The sequence below is a fragment of the Ctenocephalides felis genome, unplaced genomic scaffold, assembly GCF_003426905.1.
Source record: "Ctenocephalides felis isolate EL2017-DRISC unplaced genomic scaffold, ASM342690v1 CF-g0.4_SCAFFOLD_01886, whole genome shotgun sequence".
NCBI lineage: Eukaryota > Metazoa > Arthropoda > Insecta > Siphonaptera > Pulicidae > Ctenocephalides > Ctenocephalides felis.
This window is the reverse complement of record NW_020538040.1, coordinates 57,349,742-57,375,729: the sequence shown is the minus strand read 5'-3', so window position 1 is coordinate 57,375,729 and position 25,988 is coordinate 57,349,742. Positions and strand designations below refer to the sequence as shown.

The window sequence follows — 25,988 nt, the reverse complement described above, 5'->3', positions numbered from 1 at the left end:
AGACAGAAAGCGAAGTAGGTTGTGCATATTACATACCTAGTTTAAAAAAACAAGGTCAATTTAATCTACCAAAGTTTGCCTCAATTTTTTCCGCTGAGATCATAGGTATTAACGCTGCTCTGGATCTAGTGAAACTAGAAAAAATTCATAAAGCTTTAATCTTAACTGACAGTAAGGCAGCACTGCAGGCATTAAATAACCCTAAGCTATGCGACAATCCTCTAATTTATGATACTTTGGACAAAATAGAGAAGATTTTAGCAACCAAATACACTATCAAATTAGTATGGATTAAAGGCCACTCGAACATCCGTGGTAATGAACTGGTAGATAGTATGGCGAAAGAAGCTTGTTCTTCTGTTTTTCCATCAAGAAAAACCTCGGCATCTGATCTCAAAGGGCTGATCAGGAAGCAGGCATTAAGTCTCTGGCAGAATGAATATGACACTAGTAATAAAGGAATACTTTTTAAACTTTGCAAACCGAAAGTTACCTTTAAAACATGGTTTGCCAAAAGTAAAATGAACAGAGAAAGTATTACCACTATAAACCGAATTAGATTTACGCACACTTTTTGCAAATCCCATCTATATAGAATAGGAATAACACAAGATCCTTTCTGCCCCTGTGGAATGGAAGACCAAAACCTGGACCATATATTTTGGAAATGTGAGCTGTACTCAGGTCAAAGGAATTTTCTACTCCAGGAACTCTACAAAACGGGCATTATATTCCCAATAAATACAACAATGGCCATGGCTTCAAATGATGAAAAGATTTATAATATATTAGTGAGTTATTTGCGAAGATGTTACATAAAGATATAGATAATTGAATGTTACAATAAGTAGTATTAAATAAGTATATATTAATTGTGTATTATGAATTAATTTAGTTGATGTATTTATATAAATTGTATTGGTGGGCTAAATGACCTACTGGTTAAAGGCCTTAAATAAATAAAAAAAAAAAAAAAAAAAAAACTACAATGCTAAATGTTATCGACATTATTTGTGACCTATTGACAAAATATAATTTCTAAGTAAAAATAGCCCGTCATGAGCATTGCTGCTTTAACAGTAAAAATATATGACCTATAGTATTTTACGTAAACTCTAATAATAAAAATTTATCAAATTTAAATAGGTCAGGCGTTGGGTTGCATTCTAAAGAGAATGCTTCGTTACTTCATTGGACCGCCTTATGTCAAACAGTAGCGGCATCGATTTTTACTTTTAAATATAAATCGCAATGTTTCCAGTGAAAATAGTCCTTACCTGCATTGATGCATCAATAAAATAAATCATCAGTATTACAGAAATTGAAATAACAAAATTCACGTCAGTAAAAGATATGATCATATTGGGTTGTCGGTGTCATCTATCGCAAGTCGTGGCATAACGGTTAGGACGTGGGCTAGCTCATGCCAATCAGGTACCAGGTAGAGTTATATCAAATTTTCACTTGAGGTTATTATTTTTTTTTATAATTTTATTTGAACAGCGATCGGTACTTATGGGTTCTATGAGCTGTTGTGATTAATATCTTACAAACTACGTTTGTTTTATTACAGATGGCAACCCAAACAGTTGTCACATCTCTGTATGATAAATTTTTATTACAATCTCTGTAATAGGGCAAGTATGGTGCAACAATGCCGGCTGAGGGCTATTTTCACTTGAAAACATATTGCTATTTATGTTTCCAAGTGAAAATCATTGTCACTGTTGCCTGACAACAGGCTGCTCGAAGTGGGTATCGAACCCGGGACCTCTGAAACAAGTCTCGTCGCTCTTAACCGCTTACCTACGAGCGGGCCCAACTTGAGGTTATAGATCTCAAATATAATCTCAAGTGAAAATCGTCTTTCGCGGGCATAGCTGCATAGGAAATCATACAAAGTAAAAATATACAGGCCTGAAGCTGTTTTGCTGATTTGACTCAATGCTACGCCCATATCCAAACTGTTGTCTCATCTCTGTGTGACAAATGTTTTATTACAATTTCTGTAATAGGACAATTGTTAAAAATTTTGTAATAATATTTATTGATGTAGAAATGCCGGATATTTTCAAGATAAAACCGATGTCTCTACTGCTTGATATCAGGCTGGTAGAAGTGGAATCGAGCATAATCGAAGTACATATTTAAATAACATTACCCGAGATCTTTTTTTCATCCCCTAACTGCTCACTCAACACTTGTAAGAGCGAGCCCGTTAAAAATATCTAGTAAAAAATAAATAAAATCTTACTACGGTCGTTTTATTGAAATGTGCTGTTTCGCTAAAATATAAAATATCTGATAATTTGATGTGCATATGTCTAATGATCATTTTTGACCGCCAAATGGCATTTTTTTTACTTTTTTTTGCTAGATCTCCTAAACCGATAGACCTGCCTTCATGAAAATTTGATCAGTTTTTTATCTTCCCAGTATTCTCAGAAGCGCGCCCAACCAGGCTAAAACGAAAAATTCCCAATGATCTTATAAATAGCCATTTGTAAACGCTAACATTAATATTATTATTACTATTATTATTATCTTACTAATTCTATTATTTTTTTATTTAATTTATTTTGCAATCTGTTTTACATGAGCATTAACATTAAGCAGAGATTGCTAACAATGATTATCTCACAATGTAAACCAGTAGATACTAGTTATAAGTTTACTAGTTATAAGGACTAATTATCTATACTCGAAGTATTTGCTAACATCTTTATTATATGTGCAACTATACCCACGAGAGGCGATTTTCACTTGAGGCTATATTTGAGATCTATGACCTCAAGTGGAAATTTGACATCAAAGTTGCCTGATGTCAGACTTGGCGTTAGCGGGAATCGACTCAGCAAACCTGGGACTAATTGGTGCTAGCCCACGCTCTAACCGATATCGCCACCGCTGGCCCAATTCTATTATTGTTATTTTGTTATATTTTATTGTTTTTCTAGTATTATTTTATTATTTAGAAATTTTATTCATATTATTTATTAATTTTAATTTTATTATTATTTGCTTTTATTTTATTTAAATCATCATACTACGGATATTATTTTCATGTAAATTTTATCCTTTGAACTCTTATTTATTTAAATTTATGTTATTATTTATCAATATTGCTAGATGTTAACTATTTAACAGTTATAATAAATATTGTAATTAAAAAAAAAAGATTTATCCAATAAAGTTCGTAAACTTTCGCTTACCGATCCGAAAATGGACGAAACTGACGAGCAATTTGCTTCATATATCCTTTGATCTGCATTGTGTGTGAGCGATTGTGCCGATCGGATGGATAGTCGGTGAACTGGTGGTCAATTGAGAATTGTGTGCTTCGGACTTTTAGGTAAATTGTAATTATCGTTCAACTTGTCTTAATAATTACTTACGTATTTTAGATTATAATTTTTATAAATAATTATTACATATAAATTTATATTACTTTCTATATAAACTTAATAAATTTATAGATGATTTAAAAGAAGACCGAAACGGGTCATATTGATTAAATGAAAGTGGAAGCCATGTAGACGATCACTGTGTACTGAAGATATCGGAGCAACAGAATTAGAAGGATAATGTCCCATTCTCTGAGTAAGTACATTTTTGTTATCTTAATTATGAATCTTACTACAAAAAGTATTTAGCGTGTTGTAGAAACCATTTATTTGTTCCAAATGTTTTATAGTTACGGGCGCTCCGCCGTTTATCGGTGATTCGAAAGCAATTGTCAAAGTCAATGTTTACAATTGATCTGTTCGAATGAATAATACAAAACATATAGAAATTTGGTGTTGATGTTAGTTATTATTGAGATTTATGCAAATAATTATTAAGTATTATTGTAAGTACAAGTAATTATGAGTATTTCTATTTAAAAATATTTTCACGAATCTAAATTCAAAAGTCCTTACTCGTTTATGTACAATTACATTTGATAATTGCCACATATTTCTAGATATAACGATACGTTTCCGATACCAATTAGTCTATAAGTTTTTGGGTATAATAATATTTTAAAACTTCTGATATCAATTAGCAGATAGGTTTCTGGGTTAAATTAAAACATTTTAAAAATTTTAGGATTCTTGTATGAAACAATACTATTCGTATACTAACAATAAGAAAAATAACGAAGGTATAACGGTCATAAGGTAAGTAATTATGTATAATGTGAAGAGTTTATAGTTTTCAAACCTAAATATTATTTCTGAAGGCGATGATGGTTTGAAGTGAAAGTAATTCGTTTTATGTAAATATGAGATATTTTGGCTATAAATATTAATCGTTTATAACCACAATCCTGGAGAATTTTTGTTATCCATCTGATTTTTAAGTGGTTTTGGTTGATTCAAATGTTAGTACCGTTATACCTTCTTGAATGATGGCATTTTTTAAATATTTGTGTATGTAATAATTTTAAGGTATTTAATATACTTCCTATAACGCGGTATTTTTATATAAGTTTTATTATCGGCCATTGAATCGTTTTATGCAATTTTTTTAATGAAATTTTTTTATATTTTTTTTATCATATCCTTATATGAACGTTCAATAAAAATAATTTTTTTATCATATTTCTATATGAACTCAATTCAATATAAACAATTAATAATTTATACTGTCCTTTGTATTTATTTATATAACGCGGTACAAATACCTGAATTTCAGATGTTACAAATTATATAATAGAATGTGAATCCTAAAATGTTGACTATATGAAATGCTTATCAATTCATAATTCATATCAATTAAAATACGTTCATTGGTATTTTTACAACTTTATTTAACAATATATTTATTACATTGTAACATAAAATACATATAAGTACTATTTAAGTATAAAATTTACTGCCTAAATACCATATACTTATATAAAAATATCTATTCTTTAGTTTCATATATACATTTAAAAATAAAAAAAAACTATTATTATGAAATTGATGAAACTTGTATCTATACGATATACCATTTAACTATTATTGAGTGAACTTTGAATTCTACTTTATCCACAATATATGTAGTAGATTTTTAAGGGCAGAGTATTTTAATTCTGAAGAGAGCTTTCACTTATTTTAATTCGTATTAAACAAAACATTTTTATTTTTTTAATCGAGTGGAAGTACAGATTGACGCTTTATTTGTATTCATATTATCTTTTATTTCAATAATACTAAGAGAATACCAATAATGTTATTTTTAATTTCTAAATCGAACTTTATCGTTATAAATTGTTGGAATACACTTCACTTCAATTGGAATGTTTTAATATTCAAATTAACTTGCACAATCTGTCAAAAGTGAAATTTAGGCACATATAAAAAAATAAAATATTTTTTTATCTGATAGAAATAAGGTTCGGTTCAAGATACACAAATTTAATTGAAATGTTGGAAATATATTATTTATTACATTGTTACTTTTTAAATTCATATTTATATTTATAGTTATAAACATTTGATATGTGCTTGTATATTCGGTGGTTGCTCTGAAAGAGTTTGAAAAATTACTTTTATTAAAAATAACGCCACTAAAATTAAATATAAACAATATCATACAAATGCGTGTATACATAAATTTAAGTACATATTTAAATAACATTATTTAAATTTATTATTATCATACTCAAGAAATATATTATGACAAATATTATTTACCATAATAATGGAACAATTTTGAAAAAAGGAAATATTATCTATAATTATATTTTTTTTATCTATGCAACGAGCAATATTCGTTATAAATCAAATCAAATGTTTGAATCCTTTACGTTATCATCACATCTTACCTATATGTCTTTTTAAAAATATTTGCCATCACATATTTACTAGTTTTTTGAATTTAAACTTATGTAGTATAAATATTTTTATTATAATGCATAAAATTAAATTCATCATATCATTGAAATGTTAATATTCAATTCAAATTTTATATATTCCAGGAAACACCTTGTTCAGAGCTATATAATTTTTCTTTTAATGGTCTAAGAATATATAAATTTAAAATTATTTTTAATTGAATATTAACTTTATTCAGTTTTATCCTAATAATACTTTCGTATTAATTAAGGTAATATTGTAATACCTGATAAAACTTTTAAACATAAGGTATTAATTTAATACCACTTTCAGTAATTCTATTAATAATTTTCGTAAATTTATTATAGTTACATATAGTACATAGCTTTTAATTAAAAAAACATCATAGTATTTTATATCAAAATTATTAAAAGGAAATATTGTTATAGTACTAAACGAATGAATCTTTTATAATCACTTATTGCCCATTTCGAATCCGGGGTTTGTAACTTCACCAGTTTTCGATTTCTCCGGATTGGCCGCATTGTTGTGCATGGCCGCCAAATAACTCGATCCTTCTAAATGCAAAGTACTTTGCCGGTGTGATGATCGAATTAGACATGTGATTGCCAAGAGAACGACCAACACTCCCAAACCGAGCATGCCGTAAGAAAGAACTTTTTTAGCAACTGGCGGATATTTGGTTGCCAAATTTAATAGGTCGGTGATCTCATCGGGCAAATGGTCGATTCCCTGCAATAGCAAACGGTGTTATAGATATATATTTTTGGCAGAAATATCTCAATTATTATTTTTTTCATTCGTTTATCAGAATCCTAAGAATCAATATTTCCACCTGAATTTGAATATATCATTTCTGAATACAATTCGACTAATATCCTAGGGTACTTAAGAACATACGTAAGACTTCATGACTTACAATTGAACTACTTTAAAAATAATTTTAATTTAATGAAAAGATAAAAATGTATAAGTATCTCGTTTTAGACCAGGTAATTTAGATTTTATTTTTATCATACAGATTTCTTCAAATAGCTGTAATTATTAATTTCCAATTAATTTGCACTAGAATTTTAAATAAATTTTACTCAATTTTCTTTCCTCAATAGTTTTTTTCATTAGGAGGTATATAATTAACACAATAATAAGTATATACATATTTGATTATGATGAAAACTATAAAAATAATTCATAGCAATTTCAATAAGGAGCAAATAGAAATATGTACATTATATTTAATATATAATAATTTATTGAAAATTATGAAAATTTTGATAGAAGTTTAAATGAAACGGTATCGATTTGTTCTCTTGTCGATGCATCATTATCTCATAAAACAAATCAATTCTTGAATTTTATATTTTCTCTAATGCTGACAATGTATATGCAAATATTATTCTAGTGGTAGTAATTCATATGATCTGTTTCATTTGTTCGTTCATACTTGTCTTTATTTTCATAGAACTCTCGATGGAAGCAGTGCTTTACTATATACATTTTTTTAAATTTTTTTTTTATTATTTATTATAAATGTAAATATTATCACAAATAAAAATATTCCAAATTAAATATAATCTATATCTTACCTCTTCGAACCACAAAATTGGGAAAACAATATCGGGGAAGTTAGCTACTTGTTTGATATCCACCACTTGTGAAACTGCTAAATTGATTTGAATGCGAGCGCGTGCTTGGAGAGCATTTCCCATTTCCTGAATAAATTGAAATAATAATAAATATAATTACATAAGCTGAACTGCAAAATACCATAATTACAAATTTTGAATTTTATCAGGTTATGGAACTAATGACATCGAGTATTTGGGATTCTCTTATTGCTGATATGGATAGATGAGTTACTTTGAACTTATTATTTCTATATCAAATAGTGATTGATACACATTCAATATTCAGTTAATAAAATAAAATATCACATGTTGTTTATTAGTCAGGTAACGTTTAATATGTTTACGCTGAATTAAAAAGAAAATTCAAATTTCTTTACAATACGATCTATCGTGCGTAGTCTACGAAACTTTATAATTATTAATTAGATTTAACCCTTTCGCTATGGATGCCGTACTTAGAGGACATCCACATGACGCGCTGAGTGTACGAATGTCGACCCTGGACGACATGTTATGTTTGCCTTTGCTTCAGATTTATCACTATGATTAAGGTATTGAGAGAGAAAGAAGTCTTTAATTGTAACTTCTAATTCACTAGAAGCGTAATTTTTAATTTCTGAACACATTTTTATAGATAACCATAGAAATATTTTAAAATATGTCGTTGTGCCTGTTCGTTCAGTAGTGCAACTGAGCGACACGCTGTTTCCCATCTGTCCCGTACAGCAGCGACACTACTACGGAAACCACACCCGCAGCGAAAGGGTTAATATTGGCAAGAGATCAAAAAATTTTCTTAGATTTTCGGCTGAACTAAAACGGTCACAAGACATGGATGCATTGATTTAATTTAATTAAATCTGAATCGGGGATTGAATCCTGGAACAAAAATTAGAATTCCACGATGATAGCCACTCGGTCAATCTGCTATTGATAAGGCAAAGCATTGCAAGCTATGCATGCCGCGCGCTGCTAAAATGCAAACTTTAATTAATTTTTATAAATAAACCACTTTTCATAGGTCTCTAATATTTTACCACGGTCAGTTTGGGCATCAAATTTACCATTGTGCCAAGTTTCATTAAACCCGAGACGAGCAACGCGCGGGTTCTCCTTATTAGGATTAATAATTAATTATAAATCTGACAGCTTAGTGTTGAAAACAGTGAACGATTTGAAAGTGTAATGTATTATCGTGCGAGTGTACTAACCGGCTGGACGTCGATGTAAAGTTGATGTTTATCTTTCTCCGGTGGCGAGATGCCTTCGACGGCAAGCCTCAGTGAGTCATTTGCCATATAGAAATGTGGGAAACTCAGCAAGATCGGCGAATCTGTGGAGCAAAAACAGTTTACACTTGCATAATTGTACGAATATATGATTTCATGATGTGTTCGGATTATTCAGCACTGGCTTGTATAATGTATGTGATACTTAATGTTACAGACAATCTGAGTGATACTACTTTGTCGTGATATGAACATTTAATACACATTTTAGCAATTAATGAATATACAGAACCGAATACTTGATTTTGCATACTAAAAATATTTGTGAAAAAGTATATATACTACATATACATACTACATATCTATTTGAGAATTGCTGGATAGGAAACGAACGTAGTTGTTAGCGGTGTTATTTCCTTGTCACTCATAAATCAAATGGATGTAAGTGAGATTCTTATAAATGCTGCTAATATTATTTGTAAAGTGTATTTATATCAAATAAGATATAAATATGCGTAGAAAATGTGCAAAAAATGGATAAATTTTATACATGAAATTTTAACCCCATAACTTGCACGCTCGAGTTAATTCGACACTCGAGAGTGAAAGCTAAGAAAAAGAATCGTGCTATTGATATTTATCATTTACATAGGATTGTAAGCTATAATACTTCTTTGTTCCACCCACACCAAAAAAAGAAGCTCCCACAAGATATTGCACTGTGCGAAAAAAAAGAAAAGAGAAGTCGATACATATGTAATTTTTTTAACTGATAAAATGTTTTAGTAATGCGAAATGAAAAATAAAAAAGTCGATGAACGTGTAACATTGCAATATTCGGATCTTTTCTACAATGTGGATCAAAATCCAAAATTAAACTAAAAATTTTGATTAATTTTGATTTTTTTTTGTTTTTTGCCAAAACAATGTTCTAAAGCTCATTTTTTTACATTAAAAATAATTGATTTTTTTGGCCGGTTTTAAAAAAAAAACTGCGTTAAGGGGTTAATGCAACACACTTAACAAACCCTCTAGGCTGAATTTTTCTTTTACATCCCAAAATTTATGCGTCATTTCATAAAAAAATTAATAATTTTTGGTACAATATCGAAAAATTCGGAATGTGACCTGAAAGTTGACCAGCTCAAATTCATTCAATTAACATATTATTATTGATCTAGATGGACTCGATAATAAGCTGATTAGTTCCAAGCATTCGACTAATGCAATTCTTTAATTATAAATTTAAAATGCGTTTACCATATTGACACAAGGATACGTTGAAAAGTCCATGTGGAGCGCACGGTGGACCAGCCGGACAGAAGCATACGTTGTCGGGATTCTTCTCAACGCTGGCAAACACATCAGGAGATGGCGTGAAACGATATCCGGGTACGCCTTTGTTTGTTATTTCTTTCTCGAAACTAGAAGATAATTCAAATTCGTAAGTTTCTAATTGCTGAAAAAACTGAGTGTGCACCAAAATCTTAGAATACAAATTATACAAAGCACGCAGTTATTTAGTAATCTTAAACAGAAAATGATATGAAAAGTGAGATTGAATGATGTCCATACATGAAAGAATAAAAAAAATCATATTTAAATTAATATACATTGCATTTTATATGTGTTAGCTTTTAATTTTGAAATAATATTTTTTTGGTACCCCTTTGACAATTTAATCAATCAATTTTAACTTATTGATATACGGTTGTTCTCGTTTTTAAAATAATTCTATGGCATATTTTGACAATTCAATGAAACAAATCATAAAAGATTAATTAATGTTGATCATCTTTTAGTAAATCTGTAAAATATTATTACAATATAGTATATAATTACTTCACACATAGGTTGGAATTTATGTTTTGGTGAAAATCTAAGCGGGGATAAAAATGAATACCTTTTGTCTTTAACAATTTACAAAATATAAACAGTCACTTGATATGAAAAAAATATTAATCGTAAGCAGTTTTTGGTATGAATTCATGAAACCAAAATTTTTAAAGTAAATCCATAACGTTGCGGGCATAGTTCAGTCAGTAGTGTGCCCGACTCACACGCTAGCGATCATAGAATTTAAATGGTTGGTTAGTTAGTTTCAAACTAATATAAATTTCGAATTGTTATATAGAATTAGAAATAAGGAAAAAAAGAAGAAATAAGTTGTAAAAAATGGATAAAATAGGATATATATTAGGGTGGTCCCTAAAATGGTCATTTTCGAATTTCCTTGGTCCCAGGGTTTCAAATGGTTTCAAATTGATAAACAATTCTCTGAAAGTTTTAGCTCTTAATATTAACGTTTAGATAGAGCGCAATTCAATCAAACTTCGTATGGAAAGAGCATGAAAAAATTTTGAAAATTAAAAAAAAATGTTTTAGGTATAACTTAGCGACAAAAGAATGAGTTTTATTCATTCATTTGTTCGCTAAATTACATCTAAAAAACATTTTTAAAATTTTTGAAAATTTTTCCATGCTATTTCCATACAAAACTTTGATTGAATTGCGCTCTATCTAAACGTCAATATTAAGAGCTAAAACTTCCAGAGAATTGTTTTTTTATCTATTTGGAACCATTTGAGCCCCTGGGAGCAAGGAAATTCGAAAATGACTATTTTAAGGACCACCCCAATATATATATATATATATATATATATATATATATATATATATGTAGTATTTAATAATATAGGATGAAAAATAGTATAAAGATAGTACATATATGAAAAGAAATGTTGTAGGTGGCTAAATGCTCTAACAAGAAAAAAATAACATCTTACAAATTTTTCATTTCTGCATTTAATTTTTATATCGTTTTTACTTGTGACTGAGTCAGTTCATCGCGTATAATTTGTATTGCTGTTTAATTTTATATCTTCAATTTATTAAATTGTTTATGACATGAGAAGAAAAGAAATAAGTGAATTCTTACGAAAGCGGCAACAATCTGCACAAATCCTTCTCGTAAACGTAGAGCGTCGTGTTCTTGGAGATGTGAGGCGGGAAGATGGATCCATCTGATCCGTTCAACCTATTGCATTGCTCTTGGGTCCAGTGGGGCAGGTGAGAGCGCCCGTTGTAACGGTCGATGATTCCATATTGTGTTATATCACCGGCCCCCGTGAACATGGTCACGCGGTCGTTGGATGTACCGTTTTTCTGTTGATTGACCAGATTATATTATGTGAAATTAATAGAAAAATAGCTAATGCGATTCTTGAATAGCACGATAATTTATTGACCCTCTACTTGATTTTTTCTTAATGAATATTACACACACACACACACAGATATATATATATATATATATATATGTATATATGATAAAATTATTCTTGGGCATCCATCCAGTAACTAAAAACAGTTTTATTGAAAGAAAATGTTTTTATTCAGAAAACATACGTTTTGGGTCTTGATTTGACCCATCTTCAGTGCACACAAATGAATTTGAAAATAAAACACAAAACACACGAAATTGCACGAAAAAATTATGAAACAAACGTTTTACACGTTACAAGCGGACAACATGTGCGTTTGGAATAAGCTTTTTTTATAATAAAATATATTATTGTTGTTTCATAATTTTTTCGTGCAATTTCGTGTGTTTTTGTGTTTTATTTTCAAATTTATTTGTATGCACTGAAGATGGGTCAAATCAAGACCCGAAACGTATGTTTTCTTAATAAAAACATTTTCTTTCAATAAAACTGTTTTTAATTACTGGATGGATACCCAAGAATAATTTTATCATACTATTACATCTGAAGAAAAACTTCTCGCTTTATATATATATATATATATATATATATATATATATATATATATTAGTATATGTAAATATAACGTTGTATACGTTTTTTTAATCCGGGAATTAAATTTTGAAATCGGTGTCTTGTTTCGACAAGTTGATGAGAATGTAAGCTGTCGAAATGGTTATTTGAAAATCTTTGGTGAAATATTGTATTTTTAAAAAAGTCTTACAGCGGCTCACAGTAGGGGAGACTAGGTATGGTTGTGACTGTCGACATTACAGCTAAACTACACTGATTTTGACATAGGCAAAATCAAATAAATAAAATAATAATAATAAATAAAAAACAGTAAATAAAAATAAAAAAACAGTTAATTTTTTGCATAAATAATTCGGCGCATTCATAACGATGATTTGTTTTCAAAAGTGTGTGTTGGGTATGTTTGTGACATGTGGTTGTTGGGTGCAGACTAAACAGATAAAAAAGATCAACTTATTAGACAAAAATCGAAAGAAAAAAAGAAAAGAAAATTTAATACAAGAAAACAAAAGATTTCACAAAGAGATTTTGTTTAAAAAATTATGGTTCGTTATAATATTATGTTGTCATTATTGTCAGGAATATGTGCTACATATTTCTTACAATAAAAGTCGTTATAAACCATTTTCGTATTTATATTGATTGTCTTTTAAACTATTATTATGCATCCACACCCCAAGGACGATTTCACTCTCTTTTTTGTAAGATTTAATTTTATGACTAATCCAACCGTATTTAAGGATTTAAGGATTTAAGAACAATATTTCAGTATTTCCACGTAGACAAATGTTCGAACTACCATTTAATTTACTTTTCTCCCGGCTAATTGGTTAACTAACAAAATTATGGCTGAACAAAAAAGTGGCATGACCGTATCTACTACTAAAATACTAATTTAATTGAAATTATATTCAGAAGCACTTAATCTTGACTTTAGTGGTTTTAGACTGAAGTAGTAATTTAACGATATTAAATGCACACACACACACACACACATATATATATATATATATATAATATTTAACTAATAGTTAGCTAATTTTATACTTGAGCATAATATAATATGGTTAAAATCAAATTATTTATGTGTAACTATAAGAAATGAACTCTCAAATCAATTATTAAGAACTATATTATAAATTACATCAATTGACACATTGCAAGACAGCAAGATTCAAAACCTATTTGAAAATAGTCAAATTGTAATTGCGCCGAACTGCATTTGCATTTTTATTACAATGATTTCGCGAAGGTTAAATCATAACTTTATGACACCGATAAAAATTATACAACCGTGCAATATGGTGTATTCAGAGACTTGCAAATGAATTTTGTTAACAAATAAGAACTTATATACATTTTCACACGTTTTTATTACTTTATGAAATAAGACATTGCTTTAATTGCTCATATATAGAGGTTGTATTATGAAACTGCATGTTTCAAAATAATTTTATTAAAAAGCCAGTGCAGCATTATTTGGCCATTCATAATTGAAAGCTTGTCTTTTATTATCGAATATATACTAATTAATTTTATCATATGATGCTATTGAGTTTGGTTAGTAACTAGTGACAACACTACATTCAAATAGTAATATAAATCGACTAAATATAGCATAACTCAAATTGTTTTTGTTAATGTTTATGCATGTTTAGAAATTCTATTGAGATAGTATTATTTTTGTCTTAAAATAGATAAACAAAGGTATATGTATAATATAATGAATCTACATGACATATGACTAAATATATATATGTTAACCCTTAATGTTGTTAAAACAAATTGAACAGTATTGCATATACTGTAAAGTATTACTTAAAGTTCAAATTGAATTACAGTGAACCTATTTCAAATTTTGCTCGTAAATATTCAAATTGCTAGTTGATTAAATTTTCTTACCCCGTACATCAGACCAAATTCTTCATAGGGAAGTTTCTGTTCTTTAGGCACGACGTCTTTAGCAAGTTTCAATAGAGGGTCTTCGTAACCCCACAGAAGTTGCCCTACTGATACCTATAAATAAGAATAAATAAGATCATATAAGAAACGCAATCATATAAGAAACGCATTATAAGTTAACAGTAAATTCCATTAGTATCTTGTGCTAAAATTATGTTTGTTTCAAAGATGCACATCTAAAATTCTACACAATACGTTATGGTTTCATATAGTTTGAAGTATAAATTTTTTAACAACGCAAGTGTATGGGTAATAATTTTAAAACTTGAATTCACAACTACAGATCTCTGTAAAAAGCAAAAATATCGGCAACCAAATATTTCAAAAATTTAACACTAATAGTTTTTTTATATTTTGAACCAATTGAGACAATCGTTTGTCACTGGTATTCGGTCTATTAATTTCATGCTATTTTTACATTTGAAAGCTTTTCGAAATGACCATATATACAATTTTTAGTAATACGTCTATTCTTGAAGAAATATAGTTTTATTATTATTCTTCAAAAATGCATTTTCATTAATTTTATATTTATAGTAAAAGTAACTATAATGAAATTTCATAAAAATTAGCCTCATAAATAGTAAAATAGATATTTATAACTTAATAAAATTTATATATATATATATATATATATATATATATATATATTATAACTTTACCTCAACGAAAGGTTTAATTTTTAAAATGTCCATAATCGAAGCCATTGCCAATCGCAAGAACCTGGCTGCATGTTTTGATTGAGATGTGGCACTCTGAAAGAAAAAGTTTCATATATTAAGCAATTTGAGCATCTATAAATAAATAATAATTATTTTATATTAATGCACGGTTCAAAACGTGATGATGAAAATAGAAGTAAGGTGTATTTCTATTAATTAAAATTCGTAACATAGTTATCAGCTGTAGAACTGTTCAAATCAAACTTTGTACCACAAAATGGACTAAGTGAGTGATTTGGATAACAATTATAAAAATAAATCCTATTTTGTGTCTCAATAAAAACATCAATTTGTTATAACATTGAGTATATTAATGGTAAGCGGTTAAGAGCGACGGGACTTGTTTCAGAGGTCCCGGGTTCGATACCCACTTCGAGCAGGCTCTTGCCAGGCAGCAGTGACAACGATTTTCACTTGGAAATATAGATAGCAATATGTTTCCAAGTGAAAATAGCCCTTGCCCGGCATTGCTGCACCAATAAAAAGTCAGCCCTATTAGATTAATTAAAATCATCAAATATGGATGGATTAACCATTGGGTTACCATCTAAAAATACGAAGTAAGGAGAAGTTTCAGCCCAACAGCTCATAGGACGTAAGCTTCTGATTGCTGTTCAAAAAAATTAAAAAAAAAATATATTAAGATTTGGTCTACTTTGGTCTTTTGGTCTTGAAATTCAAATGAAATAAGACAATTTTAATTGCGCGGTTTGGTATCGCTAAGTACAATCAGAAAGTTCACCTCTATAATAACATCACAATGACCATTTATCTTTAAACAATGACTATATATTGATATATCTATCACTTACATACAAATCATATTGACCAAAAAAGTTATTTAGATGCAACAGATAATGTTTTGACTATTCATTTAATAATTATTGCTAAATTGAATGAAAAGATTTCATCGCATTGAAGACTTTTTACGATTTACAAATATTTTACGATTAATATCGAATATTTAAATTAAATATTTGATATATTTAATTAAATATTTAATAAATGAAATAGTGCATATCAATTTTGAGCACACTTTATATGTGAGGGGGCGTCTATTAATCGCTTGAGCGAGCTTTTAAGGATTTGTGGACACATTTCTCCTTGGTGATGCATGGTGATATTCAAAATTACCTCCCTTCCCTACCAAACATCCCATGTATCTTTAGTTAGGTGAAAAACTATTTTTTTTTTTTTGAAAATGTCTTAACTTTTTTTGAAAAAATGGTTAAAAAATAAATACACTTACTATACGCCTCCCTTCCCCACGTGATATTTCATGATTTTTTGTCAAACCCCCCCTCTCTCTAAAAACCTCACGTGATTAATGGACGCCCCCTGAAGACTATTAAACCGTTTAGAACTTCTGTATATCGTCCGACGAGTTTGAAAGGAATCATTAGATTTTTTTTAAATTATATATATATATATATATATATATATATATATATACTTGTTTTTGGCAGTTTTTTAGAAACCTTCCACATAAGACTTAATTTTTTTTGTGAGACTTAAATCTTATCGGCTGCGTAACCTTTAGACGGTCATCAACTCAATCGTAATGAGTTTTGTGTAAATGTAAATCAAGTTCATTATCATTACATTTATTATTGCTGAAGAAAGTGAGTTTCATGATAAAGCGATCTGAGTAAAGGTATACTTTCGCGTTCTTATATTGCTTCAATGAATTTCTAAATGGAAATAAGTGACTGTCTGCAGACGCGATTGCCGGTATTTCACGGTGCGATGCGCCACTTGACGAAATGATTAATAAACCTACGGCCTGGCGTTATTTTACACATTTATATGCCAATTATAATTGATTCAAATCGTTTAATTAATTTATTTAAATTTAAAAAACAAATTTAGTTAATTGTGCATCACATTTCAAACGTACTTATCAAACATAGTTTTTAGAGCGTTTTTGTGCTTGTTGAGTGTTTGAATTGGAAAATTATTAGTCATTTTCAAATTTGGAAAAGGGGACATTCCCTTTCCTTGAAACGTTAAATAAAAAAATAGAAAAATAAATTAAATGAATAAAATGTTTTGAAGAAAAAAGGAGGCTTATTCAGAAGTTTAAATTTTCCACGTCACAATGTTAGTTACAGTACTCCTCCAAAACGGCTTCACTGATTTTCACCAAATTTTATATGCGTACTCAGTGGGTCTGAGAATCGGCTACTATCTTTTTTTTATTGCCTCTAAGTGGTAATGGTTGTTCACCCTTAATTTTTTTTTCATAATGTAGCACTAAAATTACATACAACCCCAGATTTTTCTTTTTATGTCATCAATTCCAATTTTTTCCTAGCCATTTTGGTATACTAATCATTTTTCATCTCGCATGCAGTCATGAAAGTTTTTGACTTAAATTTAGCTTTTTCATTAGAGTTCATGAAAAACTTTAAAAAAGAATCTATTTTTATCAACCAACTCCAACCCTTTTTTTAATTCATGGAGTCATTTGTTTTTACTTTAATTTCTTCAATACGGAATTGAAAAATACTTACAACTCTAAATTTTTGCCGCTCTACCACAAATCCCTACATAATAAGTCATTTTTGTAGTTCAATAATTGTTCATATAGCTCGATAACCGACCGATGTGTTTGTCAATGTCCTTCATTGAATTTTTCAAGATTTTTCTAAGCTTATTAAAAAAATTAAATTTATTCTCTCTGTCCGCTGAAACATTTTCAAAACAATGCTTAGCTATTAACGACCGAAAGGTTACCATCGGATAAATATAGATGATCATATTATTGATCAATGTTATTGCAGAATTTGATTGACAGTATTTTCCCATTGTGAAAAACTTCCCTATGTGCACACACAGTATAGAATTCATGAATGGGTTTCATAGAGAGCATTTTAGCAAAAAAAAAAATTTTGAAATTGAAGATTAAAATTGCGAACCATGCTGTAGCAAAATTAAAAATGAATATTCACATTTTGCTTCCTATTTCAAAAATTAATTAATTAATGAAAAAAGTGATGTTAAGCGGAACTCGGCTAACAAAATTCGCCAATTCAATTGAAATGAAATCATTTCCAGATTATTTATACTATAATTTTTCATAAATTTTATATAATTAATAAATGTACGAGAAGATTGAAAAAAGATCAATAGTCAAGCAAAAATCATGTTTAACAAAAAAAAACACATTTTTTAAGTGCATTACATGCGAAATTGTGATTACGCGGTATTAAGTGATAATTGATAATCTACATATATTGCTAACATTATACAATATGTAAAATTCTTATTGTAGTTGAGAATACTACAAATTAATCTAGTATCTCTGATTCATGCATATGCAATGAGTCAATTATGTATTTACTTTGTAGCTATGGGCTTCAATGTTGAATTATAAATACCCTTGTACCATTTTCAATGAAAGTTGTTACTTTCTGGTTCTCTTAGGTTACTTATTCAGGGATAACGTCTTCTTATACACAAAAGAAGTCGATTTCTTGCATTCCTAGTATTTTGTCTACAATTGAAATAACAATAGTAGGGAATAATCAGGAGATTAGTGCGTAGTGTCGTTTAGATTTCAATGTCTCGTTAAACTAGCTATTAGTAAAATTTATTATTTTACTATTTTCTTTGCTATATAATGAAACATCCTATAACAGTCATTAAGACATAATCTTAATGATCTTTTGAGTTTGTCATAAATTTATCATAAATTATATTAAAAATTCGTATATTGAGATTATTATCTCTTGAGCCTGGAAAATTATGACCTTCCTAATATAAACCACAGAATGTCTTAACGCTCGTAGCTTATGTAGAAATTTATTATAATAAAATGTTGCACACTGTATGATTTATATATTTGTTAATGATATAAATAAAACAAACGTTTCTCAACTTTAGAAAGCCCAACTGATTATCCATTTTTGACTGATATCTGCCAAATATATCAATCCAATCATTACAAAATAATATCAGTATTCGCGATTTATATAATTTTCACAATACTAATGTGAAATGTGTGTAACACGTACGTCCATGGCCTTCTAGGCAAACGGCTGTCGTGATATGAAATATTCAGAAGCGACTACTCTTCATGTAGGTAGACTAACGTTTGCTCTCCGCAGAGCTTTTCAAACTATATACATTGTTATGTTCAATGTGTTAACTTTAATCTTACAATTAATGAAAATTGTTTCGAGATATCGATAACGTATTATAACGGCTAGAACCATAGCTAGAACATACATAGGGTAAAGCGGGGCTTAAAGATCCACTGGTAAAAAAGTCCTCCACCGATACCTTAAAAATAAGTTAAGTAAGGATTATTTTCCAACAATATTTGGAAAAAGAGGGAAAAGATTTATAATAAGTCTTCGCTTCAACTTTGCTATCGGGAGATAAACGACCTTGCTTGAAAATCTATAACAGAAGTATTTACTTTCGTTGGTTTGTGTGCACTTTTGTTTAGTGTACGAGATCTTAATATAAATTTTAAGTATACGCTATTTAGTTGTTTTATAAGATGCATTGCGAATTTTAAGTTAGATTCAACAGATGTTTTATATAATATTTATAATAGCATACATGTGAATGGGTGAAAAGAACCAACTAGACCAACTGGCAAAGGCTCAAACAATAAAAAATAGCAAATAAAAATGTAAATTTAGTTTAAAAAGCAATTTCATAAGAAATAAATTAAATTAATAGTTATTTTGCTGATGAATATTTCTGACTAAATACCAGATCAATGTTATATATAGTGTTTTCTTTGTAATTTTTTTTTGCATTGGTTTGCAAAATTTTGCATATTATAGCTATTATTTTGTAAAATCCCGTAAAATACTTTTAAAATTAAATATAAGTATATATTATAAATTAAGATTTTGGGTATTTTCCGGCCTGTGGGATAAAAAGGATCAGATGACAAATTTTAGAAATATAGTGAAAGAAACACTTTTCTATATTTAGGAAATAACTGTAAATTTTACTGAACATAGCACGATAGTTGTTTATTTAGTATGTGTTATGTGTTGTCATGTATTTCATTTGGTCTAGAAAGTATAATTACTTTAATTCAAATTGAACCTTTGTGTTCCGCTCTATTGTATATTATTATATAGTATTGAATATGTTTTTAGGAAAATTAGAGATAATCGATATTAATTTTTCTTACCGCCAGAATAATCTCAAGACATTAGTCGATTATTAATTCGGAATATTAAATTATTATACTTTAAGCACTCACATTGTAAGTGTAATATATGAAACCATTGGTGTATTTACAAAATACTAACTTACACGTCATAATTTACTTCACTCTTTATTTTCTATATGCATGTAAATAGTTTTATTAAAAAAAAATTGTAATTCATGGAGTGAATGAAACTATGATAATACGATGTTTTATAATTTTAAATTAACTATATTTAATATTTCTGAAAATTTATATCGCCTGAAAACATTCCACACCTCCTAAATTAATAAGAAAAATTCAACTTCTTCAATAAATATCAATAATATTGTGCTAAGAATGAAATTTTTTCTACTTTTTATTATAATCTCTTGAAAACACATACAATTGCTTATGATCGCATATTGAAAACAAAAACATATAGGTTTTCTTGAAATAAGAGGATATAAAAGAGTCTAGAAAAGTTAGTTTGTATTTAAAAAATGTTTATAATGTTCGTGAAATAAGTAGAACTTTTTTCGTAGGATTCTGTTTGCTGTTATGATTTGATATCTATAAAAGTGATTTAAAATTAAAATTCGACTTTTATTATTTTCTGTTTAAAAACTTTTGACAACCTTTAGTTTCCATAGCATCGTTGCAAATAATGTGGGTCATAGTAGTAATAATAATGCAACGCTCAGTTGGAGAATAGTGAGTTTTTTCTCCGCGACCTAAATGATTCGTGAAATTAGTGCCGCCCGGAGAAAGACAGAATATCGATCATCATTATTGAAACAAAGCGAAATGAATCGAATCAAACTGTAATTTAGATCAAATTGCTGTTAAAGATTTAACTGTGGACGATTTGCATTTATTTGAGTATTTGGAAAGCGAGATTTGGATTAAATTGATATTGAATTTATATTAATTAAAGACGTTAACATCAGCCACTCTTCTATATACGCATATAACGGATGTTACATCAATAAAAAATTTGATTTTGTAAAAAAAATTGACAACCATCATAGATAAACAAGTATAAAAATTTGATTTTATAAATAAAAAAGACAACCATACATTTCGGCTAACATTCTTAATTCAGTGGAAAATAAAAGTTGATATCCTAATTAAATATAACAATGTGGCATGAGGATGCGCACAATATTTACATGGCAAACATCAAATAGACAAGAAAAAAAAGAGTACCCGTAAGGTTCACACGCAATTGAAGTAAAACTTATTTGCTACTGTACAAAATGGCATTTAAGTGAAAATAAATACATCATATAATGATTTTGAATAATGCTTATTAGTAATATAATAACACTCGTGATGCACACATTTATTAGTGTCAACCATTATACACATTTATATAATGATAAATTTTAATTCAAATATTAATAAAAGCATTAAAAATGTGTATAATATTTGAAAACAATAATGTAATTAAAGTCATACTTCAAATATGACATGATCGGTTTGTCACTGTAATTAGCATTCAGAAATGAACCTTCATTAGAGGAATGAAGAAATTGCTGATTAATAAATTCTATAATATTCGTTCCCACAGTAGATTATCTTAAACAACGCCCAAAGAAATATTGTTTTCGCAACTTCCCTCATCATGTAATTGTATTTGAAGAACTTTATATAATTAAAATTAACGTACATTCATCGACTGCTTGTATTTTTTTTACTTTTTCGCTGGCGATATAATCTCATTCATTGAACAGCTGTAATATCTGTCCTGCATTAATATTATTAATATTTTCCATTGTAATAACTTCAAAGATTTATAGAAACTGCGAATAATATAAAAATAATTTCAAAGGAACAGGGTAAAATATTAAGGAACAGGGTGAAATATTCTTCTGATTCAGGCATTTTTCATTAAATCGAGATTTGTACTACGATGTCACTTTAAAAAGTTATCTATGCCGATTTCCTTTTTGATATCGGTACGCACACAACGTTGATGCCGGTACGCATACAACGACAGATCTCTGTTCACATGCACGACGACTAATCACAATCGATCCGTATAGCAATGATATCATCGAGAACAATGACGAATCTTTGGCACTCGACTCTTATCTTATCTCATCTGCCGTAACGCATTTCCGTTGCATTTGTACGGATTTACACCCTAAAGAGGTTCTACTTCTAAAAATTTATTAAAGCATCGCAATAGTGTATTTGTTTTCTGTATCTGTGATAGGTATCGTATATATATATTAGGGTGGTCCTAAATATGTATATTTTCTAATTTCTTTGTTCCCAGAGGCTCAAATGCTTTCAAATTGATAAAAAAAATCCTTGAAAGTTTTAGCTCTCAATATTAATTTTAAGACAGTCAGTACTCCAACCAAAGTTTCTTATGGAAATATCATGGGAAAAAATCCATTTGTTTTTTAGAACTTTACTTAGCTTTATTAATTTTGGAAATGCATTATTATTTTCTATAAAATTCATAAGAAATTTGTTATTTTATTTATATGAAGTTAACACATGGGCAAAATGTATCTTCGTTTATTGATTATGCAATTGGAAATTACATTACCATCTGCTCATCATGAAAGGTCAAAAGTGTTTTACTAAACCTATTTGCGGATCACACTTTCACTGCTTTTCATTATATTAAATTTTAATATATGTATGTTGATGCATGTTGAATTAATAGCCTGTTAATGATTTATTACTGTAACTTATCCTTTTCTATAGATCTTATAACCTTCAGTGCGCTCTCTGGCACTTTCATAAATTGAAAAAAAAACATAATATGTTAGATTTAATTGTAATTATATAGGTAATGGATGAACGATTAGAACTTTTACCCGTATTGTAGCAAGGTTTACTACAAAATCATAATAAATATAAATATTTAGTTTTAAAATACTGTATTTTTGTGTCGTACAATTATAAGTAGATTTGATTCTTTAGCGACATCACTTTTCACCAGGATTTGTAAATGAATTATATTACTTTGTCCAAAAGACTTCGAAACGTAAAGATCTATAAAAATCTTTATTCTCTATTTTCTTGCGATTACTATAACTTATTCTACCCCATACCCTATATTTTGTTTAGTAAGCATTTTAAGTCTTCAATACTAAATAATAAATAGGACTCCGCGTATGAAAATAGAAATATGATATTCTATTCTCTGTGTTGTTTATCAGTGATCTTAAGTACAGATTGTTCTAACCAGTATTTTATTTATTTTTAAAACAATATTGAATTACAACATGGGACAATAAAATAAAACATGCAATATTTATCTATCGATCTTTTGGAACAATGGTCGTTTGTTCATGTTACATCTCATTTGTAAATATCCGTAAGACAATTGGCGTTTAAGAAAACGAGATGAGCAAGTGTACACTTTCCTTTGACAATATTTACATTATTCGTTATAGCCCGTGTGCTAACAGTCAGTCTTGGTTGGCTTTCAGGAAACAGCCTAGTTTTCAAAAACTCAAATAACGTCACACTTACGATTAAAATATGTGACAAATATAACTCAGAATCGTCATTAGTCGATACTGACAATGATTCATTCATCAGGATATTGAATCCAGAGCAGTTTGAAAGCTAATTTCCAAGATTCGAAACAATTTCAATGTATTTCTTCAATTTTCTCGAACTAATCAAACATTTTTAAATAGAGTAGAGCGGGGCTTAGATGTCCGCAGGTAAAAAAGTCCACCACCGATATTTCAAAAACAAGTAATGTTAAGAACTTTTTAACAATTTTTGAAAGTAGAGGAAAAAAGATGTACGAGGTCTGTTCAAAAAGTACCCGGAATTACTAATAATTAAATTTCGCGGGTCTGGAGTGTCTGATTGTCAAATTTTTTTTTTTATTGTGTTGGTATACATGCCCCTAAAGTATGATGAAATTTTCAGCTATATTCACTGTTTACTTTGTCTGTGGTTGTCGCTAAGGTTCGACGTGTTTTTCTGAGCTCGGCGATTTTTACAATGGAAGAATTGAAAAGTCAAAGAATTTGTATTAAATTTTGCGTAAAAAATGAAATAAACTGTTGCAAAGTGCAAAAATTCACCAGATATGGCTCCGTGTGACTTTTTTCTATTCCCAAAGTTGAAGAGACCCATGAAAGGACGGCGGTTTTCCTCGATTGAAGAAAATCGCTGAGAGTGCTCAAGGACATATCAAAAAGTGAATATCAAGGGTGCTTCGAAAATTGGAAAAAACGCTGGCATAAGTGTATTATATCTGGGGGGGATTACTTTGAAGGGGACCACATTAATGTAGACGAATAAATAAATATTTTTTTGAAAAAACGAAAATTCCGGGTACTTTTTGAACAGACCTCGTATAACCAGCCATTATCTAGAACTTTACAACGTTGCTTTCGGGAAATAAACGGCAATATTTGAAAATTCATAACTAAAGTTCTTTCGTTGTTTTTTAGGTTGTAAGCACTGCCGTTTATTTTTCGAGACCTTCATACAATATATTTTTTAAGCAAACATTATTTATATTTTTTTAAAACTTACACGTGAGTAGGGTAAGAACCTCTACCCTGGCAGAGGTATGAACAATAAAAAATAGTAAATAAAATTTTACAAAAGTTAGGTTAAATAAATATTTATTTTAAACCTGCTGATGATTTTTTTTATGAAATACTACATCAATGTTATATACAGTTATTATCTCTGAAAATAATACCCAAAAAATTTATATTTCGTATTAGTTAAATAATGTAGCTATTATTTCGTAAAATCCCTTCGAGACTAAGAACATACATTGGACCTGTTTGCCCCATGGCCGTCTCATTTTACCCCGCCTATGGGGTGAAAAGGACCAGGTTACAAATGGTTTAATAACAACAATAACATATTTCTTAAATGATGAATTAGCTAGGAGTTTAACTGAACATAGTCTGATAGTTGTTTGTTTGATATGTGTTACTTGTTATAATTGGTTTGGTTTTCACAATATAATTGCTCAAAGTCAAATCGGAGCTTTGTGCCCCACCCTACCCTAAATATAATACGCTTATTTTATTTTAAAATTATCAATTCATTTGAACAAGAATATTGATAATGAAAGGATACACAATTAATATAACCGATTAATTAGCTACTTGTAAACACATGTACTAATACAATAGTTATAAGGTCTTATTTAAACAATGAAAAATTATTTTAATTATCCGTATTTCCTAAACTTTTATTTCATCAATTTGAATCTTTTTCGGTAGATGGCAGGTGGTTATTTTCCTCTCCTTGATAAACAAAGAAAAGTATGTATAAATAATTCGTCTATAAATTGTATAAAAAACAGTTGTTGATAGATTCAAAGGAAATAATCAGCTTTGTAAATCAAATATCTGTATCAAGTTTTTATGGGTAAATATAATTTAAATAAAAGAAAAGTATAGAATTATTATTTGTGTAAGGTTATTCGAGTATAACAGATAATATATTAATCTAACGTCTAGATTTTTATTTCTATTGTTCAAATTATATGGTTGACAAAGTTAAAAAATTAAAAACGTAAAATAATTTGCACATTTTTATCATACGTTGTTATAGTTTCACTATAACGTTATCGTTTTTGCTTGATGTGAATATACACTGCAAAGTTTATATTTATAATATGTTACGCTTGTGAGTTTTTTCGTTTTCAATTGATACTAA

At 28.8% G+C, this 25,988-nt stretch overlaps 1 protein-coding gene and 1 long non-coding RNA gene across 2 annotated transcripts in view; one reads left to right on the top strand and one right to left on the bottom strand.

The window, feature by feature from the left end:
* Window positions 1-25,988, top strand: part of LOC113376496 — a 61,281-nt gene that overhangs the window by 23,676 nt on the left and 11,617 nt on the right. The gene's annotated exons all lie outside the window — the stretch shown is intronic.
* The window catches only part of LOC113376495 (scavenger receptor class B member 1-like), a 133,024-nt gene continuing 113,307 nt past the window's right edge, over window positions 6,272-25,988 (bottom strand). Inside the window, exons 5-11 of the mRNA XM_026616438.1 lie at window positions 15,104-15,196; window positions 14,382-14,495; window positions 11,621-11,847; window positions 9,943-10,106; window positions 8,665-8,786; window positions 7,412-7,537; window positions 6,272-6,557 (exon numbers count right to left, since the gene is read on the bottom strand). Coding sequence (XP_026472223.1) covers window positions 6,279-6,557; window positions 7,412-7,537; window positions 8,665-8,786; window positions 9,943-10,106; window positions 11,621-11,847; window positions 14,382-14,495; window positions 15,104-15,196 — 1,125 coding nt within the window. The 3' untranslated portion in view covers window positions 6,272-6,278. The remainder of the gene's footprint in view (window positions 6,558-7,411; window positions 7,538-8,664; window positions 8,787-9,942; window positions 10,107-11,620; window positions 11,848-14,381; window positions 14,496-15,103; window positions 15,197-25,988) is intronic.